Raw genomic sequence first — 23,467 nt, 5'->3', positions numbered from 1 at the left:
CGCGAATTTACACCCACCATCATGAATTGCTATACTCATCCCACCTCAAATCTTTCTTTTTTATGCAACTGTCCTGCAACAGATTTAACTTATTTCATTCAATATTTGCTTCTTTAGTCTGGTAGACATGTTTTGGTTTCTATCTCAGTGATGGGTTTGCTATGGTGATTCTCCCTGCTTATATCCCTTTCAATCCACTAGTTGGCAAATTAAGTCACTCTATTTAATAAACAATTTTTATAAACATTTCTGCTTTTAAAAATACTAAAATTTGTTTATCACATTTATTAACTTAAAAAATATATAAATACATAACAGTGTACAAACTTTGTCATCAGAATATAAAAATTAGTTAAAAATTTATTTGTCAAATATGTTTAAGTTTCTTCAAATAAAACTATAACATTATGAACAAACTAATAACATACATAAAATATGATAGTTGTTTTTGGACGGATTTTTAACCAATTGTTTAATTGTACAAGCTCAATAACTTAAAATAAGACCAAACAATATCGAATTTTTTGTTCGGATATATTTTACATTTCCAATCTGGTCAAAATGTGGGAGCACAAAGGAAACTAGGAGCTGCAAAAGGAAGGAGTGTGACGACCTTAAATAAACTCCTGAAGCGAACGTCAACCTGCTAACTTGACGTAGAGCTTGTCCTTTGAGAATATTTTAATGCCCGCTTCCAGCCTCTCGAGTTCTTTTTCTATTTCCATTCTCTTCTGTTTCATCCTGAGAGAATCACATTTCATTGGTAACATGTTGAACTGCGTGACGAGTTCAGAATATGCTAAAACATTTGTTTATAAAGTGTAGTAACAGTATTTGTATGTTGTAATGTGGGGCTGGTCCAGCGTTTTAAAGCGAACTTACACTGCTTAATTTTCGCCAGGTGGTCCCTTCTTTCATCGTCTGACAATCTGACATGGCCTGGTGGGCACTGCGGGTCAATATCGCCACGGTCCATTTTTCCATCGGGTTTCTTTACTCCTTTTTTGACGGCTTCTAGATACCTAATAAAATGGTTTAAAAAAATATTTAAATACAATTTGTGTTCATCAAATTCATACGTTACTTTGGAATGACTCCTCTTTTGTAGTTTGGTGGCGGTCTCGTTGGGTCAGGTTTCGGCTGTTTTGGTTTCCCTTCGTAAACAGTCAACGTATTTTTTTTAACGAAATTTTTATTGTTTTTCTAAAAAAAGAAATAGTTAAGTAAAAAATAGATAAATAAAATAGAAAGAAAAATTATAAACAGATATCGTTTAAATATTCAAGGAATTCTTTAAAATAATGAAATGGAAATCAAAATTTCACAAATTTTAAAAAGTCATGAAAATGAAAAAAGTTTGGTGCTTTCACTTGTTGTAAGTTAAATTATCAGACAGATTTTAAAAATAAATCTCCGATATGCACCTGACAAAGGATAGCTAGATCAAAATGATCACACATGACCAAATTACACGTTCATAGCTTTGAAGACCCCATGAATAAATCTAACAATTAAAAGAATAATAAAAGAACACCCAGTAAGCAAATTATTTTCCAATTCAATCTATCCAAGTAACAGCATTAATTCAGAAACAAACAGTAAAACTGGTCTGGTTTATAATACGCTGGATGATTGGAAATGCTAGACAAGTGTCATAGGTAAGTCGTTCCTGATAATTTTGGTCTGTCTTCTGTCGGATAATTTCAGCTTCTGACCATCTTCAGGTTTTAAAAATAATCTTGATTTAATACCATCCGCTGAACATGGTAAGGAGCTGAAATGGGTTTGACAGGCCAAAATATTCAGAACTTACCAAAATTCAGGTTTATAATTGCACAGACTTCACAATTTAATGGTGAAAAGTACAGTCAAAAAACAGCAGTGAAGTTTAGTGTAGGCAAGGACAACTTTTTTTTAACTGTTTCCTATTGACCAATCAGCCTGCTTCCTTTAATATTCAAATACGCAAGGCAAGCATGATACTCAAACACACAATAAAGATAGTACAAAAGAATCTGTGAATAAAAAAGTTAAAATTTGGATGACTAAAGTGCTGATCAAAGCTGTTTTCAATTTAAGCTTTTACGCTTCAATTTATACCAATATCTCAAATTTGTCAATTTGTTTTATTTATTGACTAAATTAACCGACAAAACTATGTTGGTTTTCTTACGCTTATTATTTTAGCCAGCATTGCAAGTTTGGCCCCATCTCCAGCACTTAGTTCTAAATCGGTGTCGGAGTTTTCTGAACCAGGTTCGTTATTTTGAGATACATTACTTGCATCCTTTTCTTTATTCATATTCTTAGTCAATTCCAACTTTTTTTGTTCTATTTTGTTAGATTGATTTATATTTAAAATATTTTTACAACTAGCACTAGTGTTAATATTCATGCCTGGAATTGAGAGAGAAAAAAATAAAAACTTTAAACCTAGTATAATATCTAGACCTCCTACGATAAATAGATCATATTTACCATGGGGGTGTTTCATCGGGTGCAATGCGGCCACCGCAGTGATCGGTGTGCTCACATGCGTTTTGATAGAGCTCGAACCGAGGCCATCTAAAGAAGCACACATTTTTCTTCTTTTTTGATAAATGCTACCTCTTATGTTTACCGGTGGCTTTTTCTGCAGGAAATTAATTTTTTTCTATCGATATCAATACAACTTTATTTTACTTAATTAGCCCGACAGATGAATGATGTACTTTTTCAATGCTGTCATATGAATGTCAGCTTGCCAAATTTTGAGTACGTAAAAATAAATTCATCAAGTACATTCAATATACAAATGATTTGAAAATAGAACAAAAAAAAAATCTTACATAGCATGTATTCGGTAGAGAGAACGTCTTCTCTGTTTTTTCATGTATGCCCTTTTGCATATCCTTAACTTTTTTTATATTTTCCAGTACAAAGTTTTTTTTTGGTTTTGGCTCAGGAACACCTGAAAAGGCAGTACTCTGTAGTTACTAAACTAATTCAGATATCAAAACATCGCACCTAAAAACACTCTCGCTCATTCTTAAATACATTCTTTCTTATTTACTCAAGTGGGATGATGGAGTACTCAATCTTCTTCCATCTACCATATAAAAAACGACATACATTAACTAGTCTAACTGAGGGTCAATAGGTAATCAATATTCTACCAATGACTCTCTTATTACACATTCATGCTTATAACATGTGAAACAGTTAGCAGAAATATATCCATAACTAAACTGTAATAAAAAAAAACAACAACAAAAAACGTTGTTTTAAAAAAATCTATATTACAAAACAGCCCTGTTTCTTCTAAAAATAGGAACAGGGAACCTAAAGATTCACTTCCATTATGGAACACAAATTCATATCAGGTGGCATTCCTACACACTCTCTATAAGGAGCCAAGGAATGACAATTAAGTGGGACACATTGAGCAAGCTTGTCTACATGCCGGACTAGCAGGCTTTGGCAAAAAAAAAAAAAAAAAAAGTGTTCATGTGTCAACAGCATGTGGCCAGCTATGAGTCAAGTTATGATGATCATTCCTCTGCTATTTAGATGTTCTGGAAGCCAATAATAGACCATGCTCTTGGTGCACAAGTGCAATAAATTTTATTAAGATTGTAAGCGTTTTTAAAGATAATTTATTTGTTTGTGAGCCTAATTTCAAACAAAATCGACAGGGGCAAGATATGATATCGTATAACACTGGTGATTCAAATAATTGAGAATCTGTGAGGTAATTTAAATAAACTTTTAAGCAAATTAAACCTATTTTTGGTTGTTTAATTTACCTGCTATTATAAAATTGTCTCTTTTCCTCAGAGCCATTTTGTCAAGGATTCAAGTTAATCTGAAATAAAGAAATAACCAGTAACAATTAATATTTTTCGCATACAATAAAAACAAATGAAAATATTTAAAAATAAATTAATATATGGTAAAAATTAATTGAAATTAATTAACACTATTATTTTTTATTATTGCTTTTTTTTTTTTTTTTGCTTCACCCTTTGAATATTCTTTTAATTAAACTGTATAGTATCTAAGCACAAGGACGGTGAGCAGTGAATATAGAAGTGGAGAAGAAAATTTCTGGTAATAACTTTTCCTGTAAGTTGTCAAATTCCAGGCATTCTAATATTATATGGCTGGGGTTTATACGCGAGTACAAGTGACAGACAAAATTTGTTTATTCCTAAGTCCTCTTTTTTACAGATAACCTCTCCAAAGACCAACTGTTTTTAAAGAGATTTTTATACTAAAGAAAATAAATAACAAGGCACAAATAAGTCCTTTGACCCAACAAATCACCGAAGTTTTGCCAATAATTTTAATCCCCTAAATCTTTCTACAAATGTCAGCAAGAATGTAATTACCACACCTACAGTGTAGGGAAAAATTGCTAATTCTTTCCTCGATACTTCGACTGTAAAGATGGACATCATCTTTGGCAAAACATACGATTCATAATACGGTATTTGGACGAAAAGAAGGCATAACCATTAGAGAAACATATGGAAAAATCAGGCGGTGGTTAGGAAACACTTCACCTCAATATGCTGCTGCTCTAAACCAAGAACTTATATAAGAAGTATAATTAATTGAAATAATTAATACCGTCAATTGTGACTGCTAAACATTTATGGATTATGTATTTATTTTATTTTATTTTTTATTATCAATAAAGGCAAGTAACCACTAAGGGTTATAATCTACCCTGAACAGAAATATGCTTAGGGTGTCAACGAACAGAAACCGCCAGACCAACAGGACGATGCCAGGCCTGCTATACCCCCCACCAACAGCCTCAGTCATCACCTCCATTCATAACTTGTCTTCTAAATTTTAGAGAGCAAACCAGCCATCCTCAAGGAATTGAAAACATAGTAAAACTTTGCATACAATTACATTTAGTGTAGAACATTTTTAAGTGTGCTACTTGAAGTTACTGACTAATCGAGTAAATTAAAAAGTCTGACTCTTGAAAAACACATGCTTTTAAATGAAGACCATTAGGATTACGGACATTACAAATAGCAAGCATTTGCATACAAATATGTTTAGCTTTAAACATAGAACATTTTAAAAAGTGTAATCATGTTGACTTAAAATTATTGACCAATTAGATAAATTAAAAAGTAACCTCTGAACAGCATTTAAACAAAGATCATTAAGCTTATGGACATTACAAATAGTAAAAATTTGCATAAAATTATGTATATTTGCATACAAATATGTTTAGCTTTAAACATAGAACATTTTAAAAAGTGTAATCATGTTGACTTAAAATTATTGACCAATTAGATAAATTAAAAAGTAACCTCTGAACAGCATTTAAACAAAGATCATTAAGCTTATGGACATTACAAATGGTAAAAATTTGCATAAAATGACATAAAATTATTGACCAAATTGATATCAGTAAATTAAAAAGTCTGACTCTTGAAAAGCATTGCTTTTTAACAAAGATCATTAAACTTATGAACATTACAAATAGTTAAGGTTTTCAGTTGAGATAAAAAAAGTCAATGGCACGAGCGAGATTCGAACCCATGATCTTCGGCTTGATACGCCGCTTCTCTACCACTTGAGCTATCGTGACCTCGATCCGCTCAGACCAACTTCCCACCTCAACCACACCTTTTGAATTTTCCCTCCTTTTTGCCATTTTTCATCTCAACTGAAAACCTTAATTAATTGTAAGATATTAATTGGTCAAGCGGACCACAAAATTAGTGAATAGAATTACAAATAGTTACAATTTTCATAAAATTGTGTGTAGCATTGGACACAGAACCTTTTAAAAAGTGTGATCGTATTGACTTAAAATTATTGACCAATTAGATAAATTAAAAAGTAACTCCTGAACAGCATTTAAACGATCATTAAGCTTATGGACATTACAAATAGAAAAAATTTGCATAAAATTATGTGTAGCATTGGACGTAAAATTTTCAGAACATGTGATCATAATGACTTAAAATTATTGACCAGTTAAGTAAATTAAAAAGTAAATCCTGAAAAACATTTACGCGAAGATCATTAAGCTTATGGACATTACAAATAGTAAAAATTTGAATAAAATTATGTGTAGCATCGGACATAGAACCTTTTAGAAAGTGTGATCATAATGACTTAAAATTATTAATCAATCAAGTAAATTAAAAATCTGACTTGAAAAGCAAATGCTTTTAGAAGAAGAGCATTATGTTTAAGATCATTTCAAATGTGTATTGTATTATTTCATCTTATTTCATTATTGATGATAATCGTAGATGTCCCATAATGAGAAAAGAGGAAATGGCAATGGTCGAGTTTTAAAAAAGTCAGTGCCTCTCATTGAAAAGTAATGCTAAAAAGCGTTCAGGCAGAAAGGATCAATTTTTATTTCGGTAGTTATTTGATTTTATTTCTTCATGAAGATCCGTGAAGTTTGAGCAACATCTTAGTTGCATGCACGGCGTGTTGATGAAAATGTTGAAAAATTTGTGTTTTGTGACTGACCTGAGTTGAGAATGTAGATGTAGACCGGGCTGGTATTGTAAAACCGCTCGCCTTCTTCCAATAGAAAATGTACGTTGGATAAATGTCGGGATAATTTGAAAAAATAATGCGTCTCATTAGAAAAATAAGTTATGATGTCGGTGGTTTTTGATTTTGTAACTGCATTATGATTTTGAACCGAATGACAGAAGAGTGCAACAACCGATGGCGTATATCCTGACAGTTGTTAAACAATAATTTTCTCCTTCGTCGAGGTAATTTTTCCAACTTGATCCTTATTTTTTCCCTAAAGGATAATTTACAATGGGATAAAATTTTTCAGATATATAGTCAAAAATGAAATTTATTTTGATGGGAATACGGGGCCATCATATGAGCGAGGCGGGAAAATCTAGATATGAAAGGCCTCGATCCGAGAGGTCGACAGCTGTGACGTCGGCCACGTGACTCCATCAAAGTCTTTCAATCCCTCTTTAACCTGACAATTCAAATAAATGCCTACTGCTAAAAATTAAAGGCATCTCTCTTTCCTTTTGTTTCTTCTTCTTTCTTTCTTTTAGTTTCTTGTAATAGTAGGGAAAACAAATGACTTCGGTCAGCGGCAAAGCCGATCAGCAAAAGAGGCCGTCTGTGCAGAGCGGCGTCCGCACGTTTCCAAGGCAGTTTCCTTCTTTGATTGACGATTTCATGGAGTAAGTAAACACGAATTAAAAACTGTCGTAAAATGTCATAAAAACCTGGAGAATTTTTTCGAAATTTCAAAATTCTACACATCCCAGAAGCTGGTTCACAAATACTTGATAAGCACGATGACTGACGTGTCAAATTTTTCAGTCAATTTTTTTAAAAATAAAATAATACATTGATAATACATTGATGATATGGACCTCGTCCTCTTTAATCCATTACTCTTAATATCGCAAATCCTCAAGAAAAGTGACACTAGTCGAAAAATTCTAAAAACAGGATCATTTAGTTTGTGATTATTCGTAGATCGTAAGATGCGGTCTGGTGTGACATAGGTTTCAGAAAAACATCGTTCTTTATCGTGCCAACGTTTCGAATTTTATTGAGATCATCATCAGGGGTCAAAGTGTTGGTTTTCTGCGTAATTGTGTCATTCTTGTGTGTCGTGTTGAGAGTGCCCACTCGTCTCACGATCTCCGAATAATCATTGATAACGGTCATCAACTGTAGGTGGACAGCGCTTTGGAATAGGCGAGAACGTAGGGTCACCACTCAGGAAAAGTGGCATATCTTATTATCGAGCTTTAAAGCTTCAGTGTGCGATTTATCAGGACAAGTGTTCGTTCACATGATGAAAAACAATTGTTAAATCAATTGTACAAATATGTTTTTCATAATGTGAAATTAATATAGGTTCTGATGATGACCTTTAAATAGGTCGAAAGCTTGGCAGTCACAACTGAATTTGCTTTTTTCTTCAAGACCATACCTTGATCTAGAGCGTTGGTGAATCATTTTAAGTTCATTTCTCGGATTTAATAACATTTGTAGTATTTAGTGATTAATGATTATTTAGAGATTTTTTGTCGAGACGTTTCGATCTTTATTGAGATCATCTTCAAGGCCTGGGATTTATAAACGTTGTTTATAATTATACAATATGTACAAGATGTGAATATGAATTCATACAATGATGTACACAATATAGAAATTTTAGGTTAATCAAAGAGTATTTGTATCAATTGAAAAAATGAAAAAGCCCTGGGGAGTTGGTGTCCGAGAGGATCGAAGTCACGATAGCTCAAGTCGTTAAAGCAGCGGCGTATTGAGCCGAAGGTTGTGGGTTCGAATTCCGCTCGTGACAATGAGTTTTCATCTCAACCAAGACCTTACAAAAAAGAATAATTGTTTTATATGTTGTATTATATGTTTTGCGTGTTATTTGTTTACAAAATCAATTACACAAATTGTTCGGCAACTTACATCGGAATGGCATCCCAATATCTGGATAAGAGGATAAAACAACATATGTTTGATTGCAAAAAACTCAAACAAGATCCTAAGTACTGGCTACCCACCATTTCGAACACCAACACAACTTTGATTTCAACAATCCAAAAATATTAAAAATAGATCAAAACAAACATAAACGGAACTTTTCAGATATGGTTTATATCAACAGGAAACACAGCATAAATTACAGAACTGAAACATGTAAACTCAGCTACGCTAATATCATAAATCAAATTCAATATCAATAACAAAACACTTACACAAAACATTTAACACAACATATAAAACAATCATTACGCTCAACACATCAAACAATTCTACATTGTCTAAATCTTCAACTATTAATCTCTCCTTTCCCTAATAATCCTGAAAGGCTGACCAGGCCGAACGACAAACTAGTAGTACTAGTACCCCTTTTTTCCATTGTCGGTCCCTTTCACCTCAAAGAAGCCGACTCCCCATAGAAAAATGAATTTCTACCCCTACTTCCTTTCCCACTCCTTCAAAATCAAACATATATTAACAAAAACATTATTATCACACTAACACTCTCAACACGACACACGATGACACATCTACTCAGAAAACACACACTTCGAGAGTAAAATTTTTTTTATTAAACCTAAAATTTCTATATTGTGTACATCATTGTATAAATTCATATTCACATCATATATGTATTTGTATAATTTAAACGATCTTTATAAATCCCAGGCACTGAAGATGATCTCACTAAAGATCGTAACGAGTGGTGTTTAGAGACCGTTAATTATTGATTATTTGTAGGTCGCGAGATGCGGTCTGATGTGACGTAGGTTTAGAAAAACATTTTCTTCATCGTGCCAACGTTTCGATCTTTATTGAAATCATCTACAAGGCTCAAAATGTTTGTTTTCTGTGTAGATGTGTGATTACTGTGTGTCGTGGGCACTCTCAACACCACACATAATAATGACACATCTACAAAGAAAACAAACACTTTGAGCCCTGAAGATGATGTCAATAAAGATCGAACGTGGGCACGAAAAAGAAAATTTTTTTCTAAACCTACATCACACCAGACAGCATCTTACGATCCCTCAAAGTTCGAAACGTTGGCACGATGAAGAAAATGTTTTTCTAAATCCACAATACACCAAACCGAATCTCACGATCTCTAAATAATCTTTAATAACATTCTTAACATTGTTTTTTTCATAATTTCATAACACTGTTGTCTTTTGACTTTTATATTTTTTTTTTTCTTCAACGATTTTTGTAATTATATACAATATTATTATTAGTTTCAATATTTTTAATAATCAATAAAACCTTTGTTTATTTCAATAATTAATTTTGTATTTTAAATAACTAATTAGTCCTGACTCGACGAAGAAAGGACAAAAATTAATACTCTTACAGTCCCACTCACTATTATGATTAGAGTAAACAAACTACTTAAATTCCTGAGGGCCAATGTATGCAAGAAAAGTGTCACAACTCAAAAAGGGGTAGGTTTTTAGGGGTAGTACAGCTGAATTTTTTAAGTTTTGTGTTTTCGCTAAAGTCTTGGAGAAATGAAAGACAATATTGACGGATCATGACAGTTTTACAACCATAATGGTGTATACTCAATACATAAGTAAAAAAAATTAAACTTGTGAAATTATATTTTGTTGAGTTGTGTCCTATTTTAATGTGGGTTGGCATGCAAAGATATCTAAACAGGATTTCCAAAGTGCTAAAAAGTGAAAAACCTAGGCTACCCAACAAAACCTCTCTTCTAATGTAAACGTTTTCCTATGGTGAAAAGAAGAAAAATGAAAGAAATATTGTTCATTAAATTCACTAATTTCGTGGTCTGCTTGACCAATTATTACAATTAATTAAGGTTTTTAGTTGAGATCAAAATCCCGCAAAAAATTCGAATCCCGCTCGTGCCATTGACTTTTTGATCTCAACTGAAAACCTTAATTAATTGTTCATTAACAAAACACGAATTGAACTTTTTTTTATAAAAAATTACGTTAATACTGAAAAGAGTATCTAATGAAGTGCACTATTAAAAGGGCAAGAGTTATACATAGATATACAAACAAAGAGACAGGGATATAGAGGTTATCTATGAGAGGGATGAAGGTGTGTGTGATGAGGGAGAGTGAGAAATGAGAAAGAGTTCTGATTCATGTAGTCCGCTTAGTCTCTTCCTATCTGAGATTATTCCTTCTATCTGCAGCCTAGTGAAATTCAGACAGTAGAAGATAGTGATAAATGGGTCTAGGATAATAAGAGATATTGTATACGTGTACATGTGTGAGAGTTAAAGGGAATTCTGTGTTTGTGTGTTTGATGTTTGTTTTTTCTTCAAGAAATACTGTCACATTCTGTAAATAAGGTATATTTTGAGTGTTCTTGGGTGTTGCTTGAATGGAGATGCAACAGATTTATCAACTTCCTTGCAAGAGTCTCATTTGTCTATTTTCTATCAGTTACTCTAAACTCCAAATGCAATGTATATATAACATATCACAACTTTTAATTTATATGATTTTCTATTATCCATATCTATTAATAATATCTCTAACAAGTTATTGGAGCCATTATTAATGATTGTTTTTTATTAATTTATTACAGTATATGAAAATTATGTCCAATAAATTAATTGATTTTTATAGAGGCGACTTTAAATTTGAAGAGGAGAGGGATATGTTAGCTTTTCAAGTACGAGAAATGGTTTTCCGCAGAATAATAGATACAGAATACAGCAAATATATCGACTCCCAAGTGGCTCCGTTTACGGTGCACTGTTTCCAAATGGCACTGAAAAAGCTGTTGAATGTAAGAATTATCGGCAGTGTAATTCTGGCGAAGACTAATCCTGATTTCCCTTCCAGTGGAATTTTCAACAGAAAGATTTAATGGATACCCCGAGGGACTGGGATGAAGACTACGAGCCTCCGCCTTGCCCAATCGACAGTTGGGCCAGCTTCGGACTCCCCTTGGCACAAAAGGTGACTGAGCCTCCCTACGTCTCATCATCAATATCGGTGGAAAACCCACCTGAGCCGGCTGAGTCAGAACTGGCTGATCAAGATACAACCATGTCAGGAAAAGATGGAAAAGAAAGAAAATTTAGGGGTAGCATTGCAGTTCCTTATATGGTATGCATAGAAAAAAATTCAACACTTCACCACTTAAGCATTTTTAAAGTGAAATTTATTAGATAAGAATTACCTCTTTATTTTAATGTATATGTTTTTTAAATACTCTTTGTGAATTATGGTTCTATTCACAGATTTGATCTGGATACGAATCTGTGAGTAGAACCATCATTTACAAAAATTGAATCAACATATTTATCCCACCTTATTGTTTCTAAAAAATTACCTCGTGGCTAATGGCTAACTAGGTAGTGAAATGAAGTATAAAAATAACAGGTAAACCAAATTATCACTTCGATTTTTCAAGCAGAGGTTTATATATGGCCCAATAATTCACCACCCCACATACTTTGAGAGAATGAATTCTCACAAATGTTCTATTGTTCAATAGCGGCAGGACCACAGGCCATCAAGATTGAGTATGTCACTCAAATCGACCAGATCTTTCACCAGCCATAGACAACAAAGGGGTAGCACTTGCTCACTTTTTCAAAGCAAGACGACTGGGAGCTACTTGAAAAACTTCACAACCTTTGTTCGCGGTCTCGGGAATTATATCGACCCGAGGAAATTCCCTCCACCAAGGTAAGAGTAGACATAATGCATAGTAAAGAACAACTGGTGCTAAAATTCAATAATATTTTGAAATTGTATTCGAGAAGTAACAAAAAAGAAAAAAAAAGAAAAGAAGACTGATTTAATGTAAAGGAAATAAGATTTTAAAATCCATGAAGCATTAAAACTAAATTTGGACATAAATTATCAGAAACACATTGACGAGATTGACGAGATCCTTTCACAAAGACACCAGACCGCATCTCATGATCTTCAAATAATCATTAACTAACGGTCACTAAACACTGCACACTTTACAACGCTTTCAGTTCACTCTAGTGGCACCTATAGACATTACATCTATACTTCTAATTTCTTTGGGGTGTACGCATTTTAAGTGAATAGTTTTGTAGAGCTGAAAAAAATAAAAAAAATAAAAAAATAATAAATAAATAAAGTACCTGAAAGTATGTTTGAACAATGAAGTAGATAAAAAAATCTCTTGAATTTGTTCCTTTCATGCAACCACTTTTGATGGCATAGATTTCAAACATTTACATTTGTAAAAATGTAGTTATGGAGGTTGTGGTTATGTATGATAACTTCATTGCAATTACAGCTGTTGGTCGATCCTGTCAAGAATTTACTTACACTTGTAATTATTCAAACAATGGTAAATTACCACAATCTAAAGGTGCCTTCAAACCTTGTTTTACAAGATAAATTTATTTAAAAATATTACAAGTAGTCATAAGTATAAAAAAATTAATGGAGCAGTAAATAAACACAACTAGACTACAAAGATCATGTTTAATTTTTTAATCATTTTGTTATACTTTTTAAAAAACATACTTTTTAAAAGCAGGAGAACACAATTAAAAGGTTTGGCCTTACAAAAACCAATAAAAATTTTTAAGGTTGGTTTTGGTAAAACGTTTTTTGGTCCTGATGATCAAATCTAATATACTGAAAGACTAGTTGATCTTGATTTATTGGTTAGTCCAAATATTAATTATCTAATTATTATTAATTAATTATTAATTATCGTTTTCCAAAAACAGTGCCAACAACCCTTATTGCTTTGGAACTTTATTTCAATTCTATGTTTAAATAATTTCAACTGGCAATCCGTAAAATGCAATGTCTATCTACCAACAGAATGCGCCTCAAGGTTCAATTCGAAAAGGAAATCTGGGAACATCCTTTCCAAATATTTTTATCAATTCTGTTATTAATTTTTTCGTTAAACCAAGCTAGTGTAAATTTTTGAAACTTGTTTTTGTAAAACCACGCTACATCTGAAATTTTAATTTTTTTGCGATTTATGATTAAATAAATTAGTAGGAAATAGTATCCATTTATGTTTTAGTTGTCAATAGACCAAGTTACTTCTTTCAATTAAATATTCTTTTTATGTAAGGTTTTGGTTGAGATAAAAAAGTCAGTGTCACGATCGGGATTCGAACACAGGAACTTCGGCTAAATATGCCGTTGCTCTACCATTTGAGCTATTGTGACTTCGGTCTTCTCGGACACCAACTCTCCATCTCAACCTACTAGTATTTTCAACTTATTTGTAGGCCACTTGGAAAATAAAAAAACTGCTGTAGGATTGGGAAACAAATAATAAAATATATAATAAAAACAGCCTTATTCAAGTTAGTTCAGTGCTCCAGAAATAAGAACTCCAGAATGGGGTATCAATTTTCTTCTACTTGTAATTTTTTTAAAAAAAGTTTACAAAATTTCTCGTTTTGTTTAAATGATTTAATCATTCACGGCAGTTTAACATTATGTCATCTATAACTAGAAGAAAGAAACCACCAAACTGAATTTTTATAAATGTCAAGTCTGAGTAATAAAAAATTTTTTGTTTCGTCAGTAGCCAAATTTCGTATTGCTCTTAGACGATGTCTTCGGAATTGGAATGGTCGAGCCGCAAAAAAACCCATGGAACTTTAGACTCTTGTAATATCATTTTTACGTTTCCATTAACAAAAGCAAAGAAACATCCATGGGAAACTTATTTCCAGTTCAGTAAGTGCGAGAAAACCGACAAAAAAACCGCCTCAACAGAATGCCACGTTGTAATACTTGTAAAATGCTCGATGTGATATGGACTATTGTGGGCCACGTGAAAAAAAGTTTCTTTGACTCTGTAACACGAAAAAAATATAAGAAAAAATCGATAATGACATGAAAAAAATGAATTGTGTTCCTAGAAAGTTCAACGTGTATAGAGATTTATATGCCGTACCATTGCAACAAATTTGATTTGTACCACCTTGTCGTTTTTACTCATTACATCGACGCAGAGACATTGCAATAACCTATAATTTTGTAATGAATTTATTAAAATGGACACGTAGCCTTGTACTATCCTTGAATACCATCAAGAACAATATTGCAATCAACTTATCAAGCTTTATTTTCGTTCTATTTTTGGTATTTTACAAACTTGTTCGTTTAATTTCTGACCAAAAAAACGCGTCTTTATCAGAGCAAGCAGAAGACACGAGTCCGACCTTGGCTCCTATTGTTGTTTAATTAATAAAAACTGAAACAATGGAAGAGGCCTTGATTCTGCCGGCAGTAGATCTAGGCTTGGGCTTGATAGTTGCCCGGATCAGTTACACCCGGCAACAGGGGCACCGTGGAAAGGGCCGGGCCCATTTGATACACATCGAGAAAAGGAGGAAAAACCGAGGAACAACGGTTGCGAGAGAGAGGGAAAATAAAAGCAGAACCTTTGGCGACAGCTCGTCTGCAGGCTCCGTGCCTATTATTTCCCATTCTTTGTTTTTCGCTCCACGACTCTTTTCGCGATTTATTTTACGTTTTAGATTCTTGCAAACGTTCAGTTTGTAGCACATATCACGCATTGAGACGAAGTGTTTTTTTCTTACAAATTTGGAGATTAACGGACTCTTGTTTCTCTCATGTTTATCACCGTTTATTTTCCTCGTTTCGATTTAATTCAAAAGAAGAAGCGACAGAAAGTTAAAGACTTGGAGGGTAAATGAGTAAGTGAGATAAATAAATAGGGAGAGAAAGGAGTGAGTGAGTGAGTGAGTGAGAGAGAGAGAGTGAGAAAGAAAGAGAGAGCGATAGATAGATAGATAAATAGATAGACAGATTGATATATATATATNATAGAGAAAGATAAAGAGAAAAAGATTGATAGATAGATAGATAGATAGATAGGTAGATAGATAGATAGATAGATAGATAGATAGATAGAGAGAGAGAGATAGATAGATAGATAGAGAGAGAGAGAGAGAGAGAGAGAGAGAGAGAGAGAGAGAGTGAGAGAGAGAGTGAGAGGGTGTGAGAGGGAAAGGAGATTTTATTCTTTTTATTATGTGTTCATTGTGTTAATAATGAAGCTCATTAAATGGTGTAAAATCGGTCAAGTGGTTATCATAACCGGATTACACCTACAGAGAGAAAGACCTGGCTGACCAAGGAAGACCACTCTTCTGATAAATGTTCAACAACTCGTAGACGGATGGACCATCGATTGTTTGCTCTTCATAGTTATAGATAAAATAATTTTGATCTCACATGTTTGACAGCCACAAAGATTTTAGACCGAAAGGAACAGGAATCCTAAGTACAACAGCTGATCTTGTATTTCAACTCGATCAGTTGACCTGTATGGCCTGTAATATTCATTGTAGTAAATGTAGAAAAAATCTAAATCCGCTGATCATTATTAGTAGATACGTTGGCAAAATTACAAGTGGTATAGTATAATGAAATTTAACTGTGAAGAGTAACAGCTTAGCAGGAGACAGCAATTCGGGTCGTGCATGTATCAGGCATGGATTAACGCCATTTGATTGGAGCTTGATGTCTCATAAAAATTGGATTTTGTTATATAAACAATTTTTTTGCAACTAGCTTTACCTTATTTTGAAATGCTTGTGTTTTTACATTAAAGTCATAAACTGAATAAACTCTAAATAAATAACATTAAATGTACAGGTGCCTTTATAAACACCAGTATTTCCTCGAATTTATTGAACTATAAATATATATTACAAAATGGAATTATTAGAATAATAATTTTTGTGAAATTACTCTGGATGTTGCGAGTAGTCTGATCAAAATGACCACTTCAACTGGATAATTGGACGAGTTCCACTGAAGATATCGTCCAGAACTGAAACGGGTCTGACTAGAAGATCAGCGAGAATTGGCGGGCCACAGACGATTAATATTGATCAAACTGCTGACACCAGTTCATCAACTCCATCCAGAATAATTTAATTCCATTTGGTTAAATTAGACACATGTTTTTTTTTTATTGAAAAAACTAAGGGAAAGTTCAAGTAAATGGTGTACTTCAGAAGTTTATTTTAAAGAAAAAACGGAAAAAAGCAGGGCAGTTATGGTGGTTTTATGTGTTTTTTGCAACAGCAGAGATCATATCAATCTCGTAATATCGGTGTTTTTGAAAAACAGGCCCATTTCTAAGTATGTTGGGGTTTTAACTAATATTCTATAATTGGAGATATGAAGCATTCAGAACAACCAGCAATGTCATGCAGACAGCTAAAATTCTGTAAATTGTTGTTCATGCGTTAAATTTGCGGAGAATCCCTCTCCCTATTTACAACTTCACCATTGTGACGATCTGAAGTATCTCTATCATTTCATAATCCTATTACCTCTTGAAGATGGCGGGTTGTCAAATTTCTCTCCTAGTAGTAATTGTGGTGTGAACTTATGCGTTGGTTAAAGCGGCCATGTTTAAATTTCTGTCTTGGTATTTATCACATACCAAGGTTATTAGTTTCAGCGTGAAATTTTTTAGTCTCCTGAACATTCATACTCACATAATTACAGTAGATTAGTTTTTTATTGGACAGGGGATAAAAGGACCCATCAGGAGACTTTTAGAGTACTTTAGAGCTTTAATGCACAACTGAGACTATGTGAGCATCCCAGAGGCGTTTGTTACTCACGTTGAGATGTTGGTTTTGACTTTGTACAAACCGTAAAACTACCTTATCGTTACAAACTGAAAGGATATTTTTGAATCAATATACTGCACTAGGTTGATTTGTGCTTAATGATCCAATTATCACACCCATGCTAATGGTTTTCTGCAATGTACTATGTTTTGATGGCTACGTAATGTCCTAATGCTGGCGTAAATGATGATGGTGATATAATGAAATGCTATGGAGCGGGAGTTTTGTATACCTCAAGCAATGCAGTCTTCTGGTTTATTTATTTTCCTAATTCCTTAGTTCAGAGTTGATGTTGGGCTTTGATCTGCGGGTCGGTGAACTCATGTTGAACCGGTACTGGGTCACTTGCTGGGTCGGTTTCCACTCGCGGGTTTTTGAGTTTTTCATTAGTTCAGTTCAATTGAATCGATCCTTCCCTTAATTATACTAACACAACGGCATAAGCATTGATAGGACGCATTTCAGCTTGAAAGACCGAAGTGTACTTCTAATGAATTTGATGGCTCATGTTTTGTGATAGCCCAGAATATACCAGATCGAGTTACATAATTTGTTTTAGAGTTATCTGTATACCATATAATTTTATTTGATTAACTCCTGATTTCAATCGACGCAGTTTAGTAGTGTTTCTGCGGCAGTGTGATGCATAGATTTGCTCTTCTTTGTACGTGCCTTACTTTTGGCTTGTTTTTGTTAAACACCACAAGATTAATGAGCCGTCTTATTATTGCCGTGTACTACCTTAAACGTTTCATGCGGAAATGAGATAAGTTTTAAGTCCGTGTACAACCCTAGGTTTGATTTGAGCTTAATTATCCAATTATCACGTCAATGCTAATAGTTTTCTGCAATGCACCTTGCTCTTAAAGCCGTGTTAAAGTAAGTTCTTCAGCAGAATGAGCAAGTTTCATGTATCTATTTTCTGGTTCTGGGGAATTCCAAATATGGATAACGATAAAGATGTTGCTGTAGATCGTGTTTTTCTTCTTTTATATTTTTAATAGAGCTGGAAATGGACGAGTTACATCGGTTATCGTCTTTAACTAGAGGCAACAAACGTCTTCCGTGTTTCAAATACGAAACGTTTATAATTCTTCCCCTCCATGCCAGGCCGCTTCCCACAATTTAAAGCTAAATGAACAACCTAGGAAACTTTTTATTAAGCAGAGCTCTCACACTCAGAAATGAGGGATAAATATAACGATAAGCATGCATATAAAGGAAATGGATAATGAAAAACAGGAAAAAGTTTGATCTCAATGTACTCAGTTTCACACGATCTCCACTAATTTGGATGACAGCCCTCCTGGTATATAAAGAGAAGCTGTAAAACACAATTTATAAATAGAACTACCCTTTGTTCTAATTACCTCGGTAGATTTACAAGGTTCTAAAATAGACACCCCATTTTACTTCCAAGGTGGCCCACCCGAAGTCAATCCCTTTCATAAATTCTTTCAACGAACGACTTTAAAACATATTTTTTTATAGCTGGCTCCGGACCTCCTTTGGCCGTAATTGGGAGAACATGTATCTTCCCCAGGGTAAAACAAGTATTTAAGGCCTTGTTGGCAGATAGTACGACGCGGTATCATCCTTTAAAATCGTTAAAAAAAATACTGAACATTCCGTATGATGGCGGAAACACTGAAGAAATGATAATATTCGATCTAAATCAGTAAAAAATTAATGTACAAAAATGGTCGATAAACCTGGTCATCATATAACTGTGTCGAATTGAAGAGCCTTAGATTATTCGGTCTCAGAATTTCAAAATAAATAAATATCAAGGTTATCAAGATATATATGCCAAATTTACATTACCGCCTGTACACTACCATAAACTACCAAAGAAAAAAAATACAAGAACTACTTAGACCTCCCTATGAAATTTGATTGAAACGCATTGTACTGCTAAGCTTGTCTAAATGGTTGTAGATCTACTGTGTAATTAGAAAAGGAAGAAGAGAAGACAAGTTCTTTATTTACAAAACATAAACACTAATAAAAATATATACCCACAAAAAAATGCTGAAATGATGTTTCCGGAAGAAACAATTTCATTAAATTTGGTGGTAGGTATTTTGTTTCTATTTAATGGAATCAGGTTTTAGTGGATAAACGTCATTTCTGTTGATCAAATTCCATTTCTTTTGGCCACTAACCCGCTTAGCAAATTTTGATTAAGGTTCAATGTCTTCGATGCTGCCCTCAGTAAATTTTGACTGAATCTCTACTCTGTCTTTCTTTTCTTTATTTTGATACCTAATTCCGATATTTCACCAAAATTATAGGAAGAAAAGTACATACCAGTACTTTTTCCTTTTCTATCTGAAATCCCTAAAACATTCCTATGGATAAGTGGAATCGCCGTAGTCTGCCCGTAACTATGTTCTGGTTTCCTTTAGCTCCTTTAGTTCTTTGCAGAACTTATATACGCTCTGATAATTAATGTCAATCTTCTTTTTGTACTATGTATTAACATGAAATATCAATGTCATAAAGGGGTGGGATACTTTTCCCCTTCTCTTTTTGAATATATCAAAACAGATTCATACGGAGAAGTGTGTTTTAACCCTTTGTTTGGTTCCTTTTGAGGTTTGCCGAATCTACACACACTCTCTGTTGATTCACCAAGGAGATACTTTTCCTGCTTCTCTATAGCCTAGAACTTTAGGTGAATGACCTAAAAAATCCATTCCTTCGAGGACGTGCATCTCCTCAGTCTGAAAGCAACCGTACTGCCATGCCCTTTGACGTTCGCAGATTCTACATACGCTGTGTAATGTTAATTTTCTACAAATATTGAATGACAAAATGCCGAAACCGATAAAGGACCAGATCTTTTAGTCGTCGGTCTCAACAACGATTCCTACGGAGAAGTGCCTTTTGTGTTTGTAAGTTATGTTGTATATTACATCTCTATCACGGGCGATGGCAATAGCCCTTGTTTCCCTTGGTTTCTGCAGGCTCTACACTCATCTCATGTTGATCAAAGACAATCTTATTTTCATATTAGTATTAAATGACAAAGCCGATGCTTATAAAACACCGGATACCTTTTCCGTTGAAGGTCCTAAATACGAATTTTCATGGTGAAGGTGATAGCAACTGTGTGGGAACTACTCTTGAAGTTTGCCGTTTCTACTCTGTCGTGTTAATTGATGTTAATCGTAATTTTGTACTGCCATCGAATGGCGAAATACCGATTTCAGTAAAGTGATCGATACTTTTTCCCTTTCGTGGGTTCGAATCCCGCTCTTGACACTGACTTTTTTATTTCAACTAAAAACCTTAATTAATTGAAAAATATTTTTTATATTCAATCAAAGTATTTCTGATTTACTCAAAGTGTTTGTTTTCTGCGTAATTGTGCCATTCTTGTGTGTCGTGTTGAGAGAGCGCTGAAGATGATCTCAATAAAGATCGAAACGTTGGCACGATAAAGAAAATGTTTTTCTGTCCTACGTCACGCCAGACCGCATCTCACGATCTCCGAATAATCATCGACTTACGGTCTCTAATCACCACACATTTATTTCAAATGTCGAAATAACGATGCCTGTACATTGATACATTATTACTTTTCTTTACACCACCTCTATATGGAAGTTTGCTATAGAAGTAGGATTTGACTATTTTTTCAAAACAGTTTTCTTGGGTATAAGTATTTTTCGAGTTGTATTCATGTATTTCTTTGAAAAATGTTGGTCTAAAAAAATTGGTTTAGGATTTTTATAATGTATACTCATAAAATATATTTTACAACAGCTATTTCTTTGGTAACGGATGTAGTAGGTTTAAAATTGAGTTTTTCTTCCAATTGTTAATATTAGCTTCCTATTGAAAAGCAAAAAAGACTCGGAAAAACCGTGCTCGTTTACGTATGCAGGGCGACGTGTAAACTGACACAGAAACCTACTCCCTCGGTGCCAGTCACCATACTACCTTTTCTGAGCAAGTACGCCCTGAGTGATAGGGAGGCGAGTCGGCCTGGAGGGAGAAGGACGGCTTAATCGCGTTGTCAGTGAAAAAGAGCGAGAGGAGGCGATCCAAAAGATGAATCTGCTTTTTGCTAGGAGTGGGATTCTGGGCACGGCAGACACCCAGTCGCCTCGTGCTTAGCACCGGTCGGCACCAGCAGCGCTGATGCAAGCTCGAGGCCCTTAGCAACAAGCGGATGAGCTACTAATAGTAGATAATTGTGGGTACCCTCATTTTTTCTTTATTTGGAAGAGGAAAAAATGAAAGACAACACTAGCTCGCTCATGACAACCCAAGGATGGACTTTAAACTTAGATTCCCTCACAATTTACTTAATTGGACTTCAGGCCACTTTTTTTTTTTTTAACTTATTGGTATATTTTGACCGGAGAGAGTTAAAGAGTTAGCGTTTAGATTAACATTCTACATTGTGAATGGATTTCGTAGTTAATTGTTTTAACTTTTCTGAGGTCTCTCAGCACATATTTTTCAAATATATTTCATTATACCAAATTCATTGAATGGGAAAAATCTTAAAAGCAATTGCGAAAACAGCAACATGTAGGTGCTATTAAGAAAAAAAATTCATTAAGCTATGTGAAAAGCTAAAGTAATTATAAAAAAGCTAAAGTGAATTATACTTACTCGAAATAAGAATTTTATATTCTACGCCATTGACATTGCCACGAACACTCCATTAATGTACAATTACGTGTAATGTGCTTTTACTTACGCGACCTAAATGGTGATTGTATTGTTTATTAAAATGTATTACTAACATAAATAATATGCCTGGTTGTGGATAATGTTAAAATCAATTGATGTACACGATGCCACTTCGAATTGATTGTAATCGTCTGCTTTTTTGTTTGATAAGAAAGAATATACCAGGGATATATGATAATATCGATAGATTTTCACGTAAAAGCGGTTTTTATCACGCAACCTATTGAAAGAAACACAAACGACTTGGCATATCGTTTTTCATGTCTATCGGCAACTTTATTTTGTCCATAGTTTATGAATAAATGAACGAATGCTTTTTATTTGTACAGAAATTCGATTTTTAACAAATGAGGTTGGGTTCTTTCAATTTATCATTTAATTTTTTTTTCGTATTAATTCAAATATCTTCAACTAACCGCCTTTAACATCAAAGCTTATATCCAAGCTACAGATGAAAAACAAACTTACAATCTATAAAATGCTACTAAAACCGAATTGGACGTACGGTAGAGAACTGTGGGGAACCGCTAAACCTTCCAATATCCAACGTCTTTACCTTTCAATCCAAACTCCTTATATCGATTATAAATGGTCTGTAGTTGGTCTCAAATACTATAGTCTGTAATATTTTTCGATCTAGTATCACCCAAAAAAGTTAATTAAAATCGGTGATTCCAAGTCTCTCCCCTTGTCAGACTCGATGGCCATATTCAGGAACAATGTCCGCATAAGAAACACCAAACGGAACTTGGCACAACTCATTGAGCCATCTTTTAGATTTTGAAACAAATTTAAAAAAAAGATTGGTCAAGAAAATTGTAATCGACTTGAGTCTCACCATATTTGTTCCACAACCCATGAGGGAAGTCTAGTTATTTTACCACCAACATGATTTTACTTAAAATAATTAAGCATGATGAAATTGATCCGTAATTGTCAATCCTAACAAAGAAGAATGATCAGGCTATACATATTTATAGATAGATCGAATTGAAAATTAACACTGAATTTTCTCATAGGGTATGGAAGCTAATGAACCCAAAATGAATGAATTAAATATCAGTAATAATGTCATTTTTATTGTTATCGTGTATAATAACGCCAAGGTTACAGAGCAAACATTTTACTACAACGATAATACACATCTCTGTTTAATGAATTAATATTATTGTTGATTATTTTGGAGATCGTGAGATGCGGTCTGGTGTGATTAGGTTTTAGAAAAACATTTTCTTTATCGTGCCAACGTTTCGATCTTTATTGAGATCATCTTCAAGGCCTCAAAGTGTTTGTTTTCCATGTAGATGTGTCATTCTTATCTGTCGTGGGCACTCTCAACACGACAGAAGATCTCAGTAAAGATCGAAACGTTGGCACGATAAAGTTTTTCTAAAACCTACGTCACACCAGACCGCATCTCACGACTTCCAAATAATCATCGAGTAACGGTGACTAAATACTACACATTATTATTGTTGTTTAAACTATTTTTTATCAAACATTCTGCTTTAAAATATTCTCGAGAGAAAATTTTTACTGTGGTTACCAAAGGAAAAAGTTAACAAAAATTTAATCACGTCTTAACAGAGGTTTCAAAATGAATCC

The 23,467-nt window shown here is 33.8% G+C and overlaps 2 protein-coding genes across 8 annotated transcripts in view; one reads left to right on the top strand and one right to left on the bottom strand.

Annotated features, from left to right (window-relative positions):
- Window positions 1-515: 515 nt before the first annotated feature.
- LOC106660849 lies at window positions 516-6,920 on the bottom strand. Of its 3 annotated transcripts, none has more exons than XM_014383838.1 (8): window positions 6,499-6,920; window positions 3,786-3,844; window positions 2,829-2,950; window positions 2,479-2,653; window positions 2,174-2,397; window positions 1,085-1,203; window positions 883-1,022; window positions 516-799 (listed from the first exon to the last, which is right to left on the bottom strand). In XM_014383838.1, exons 2-8 carry the CDS (start codon window positions 3,820-3,822, stop codon window positions 639-641), a joined length of 978 nt encoding a protein of 325 aa, XP_014239324.1. In that variant the 5' UTR covers window positions 3,823-3,844; window positions 6,499-6,920; the 3' UTR covers window positions 516-638. The 3 variants fall into 3 exon arrangements, with proteins under 3 accessions (XP_014239324.1, XP_014239327.1, XP_014239328.1); XM_014383841.1 differs by having other exon boundaries at window positions 2,479-2,632; XM_014383842.1 differs by having other exon boundaries at window positions 650-741.
- Window positions 6,921-6,926: 6 nt separating this feature from the next.
- LOC106660850 overlaps window positions 6,927-23,467 on the top strand; it is a 29,608-nt gene continuing 13,067 nt past the window's right edge. For 2 of the 5 annotated variants that reach the window (XM_024229023.1, XM_024229025.1), the window contains exons 1-4: window positions 6,927-7,190; window positions 11,133-11,295; window positions 11,352-11,618; window positions 12,010-12,203. In XM_024229023.1, coding sequence (XP_024084791.1) covers window positions 7,084-7,190; window positions 11,133-11,295; window positions 11,352-11,618; window positions 12,010-12,203 — 731 coding nt within the window. In that variant the 5' untranslated portion in view covers window positions 6,927-7,083. Of the gene's footprint in view, window positions 7,191-11,132; window positions 11,296-11,351; window positions 11,619-12,009; window positions 12,204-12,792; window positions 12,848-23,467 lie in introns of those variants that run through there. The other 3 variants (XM_024229026.1, XM_024229027.1, XM_024229024.1) reach the window with 2 other exon arrangements.

This window comes from Cimex lectularius, unplaced genomic scaffold (genome assembly GCF_000648675.2).
Source record: "Cimex lectularius strain Harlan isolate CLEC.00 unplaced genomic scaffold, Clec_2.1 scaffold188, whole genome shotgun sequence".
Taxonomy (NCBI): domain Eukaryota; kingdom Metazoa; phylum Arthropoda; class Insecta; order Hemiptera; family Cimicidae; genus Cimex; species Cimex lectularius.
Note: the sequence above shows the minus strand (reverse complement) of the source record. Positions and strands in the feature narration are given on the sequence as shown.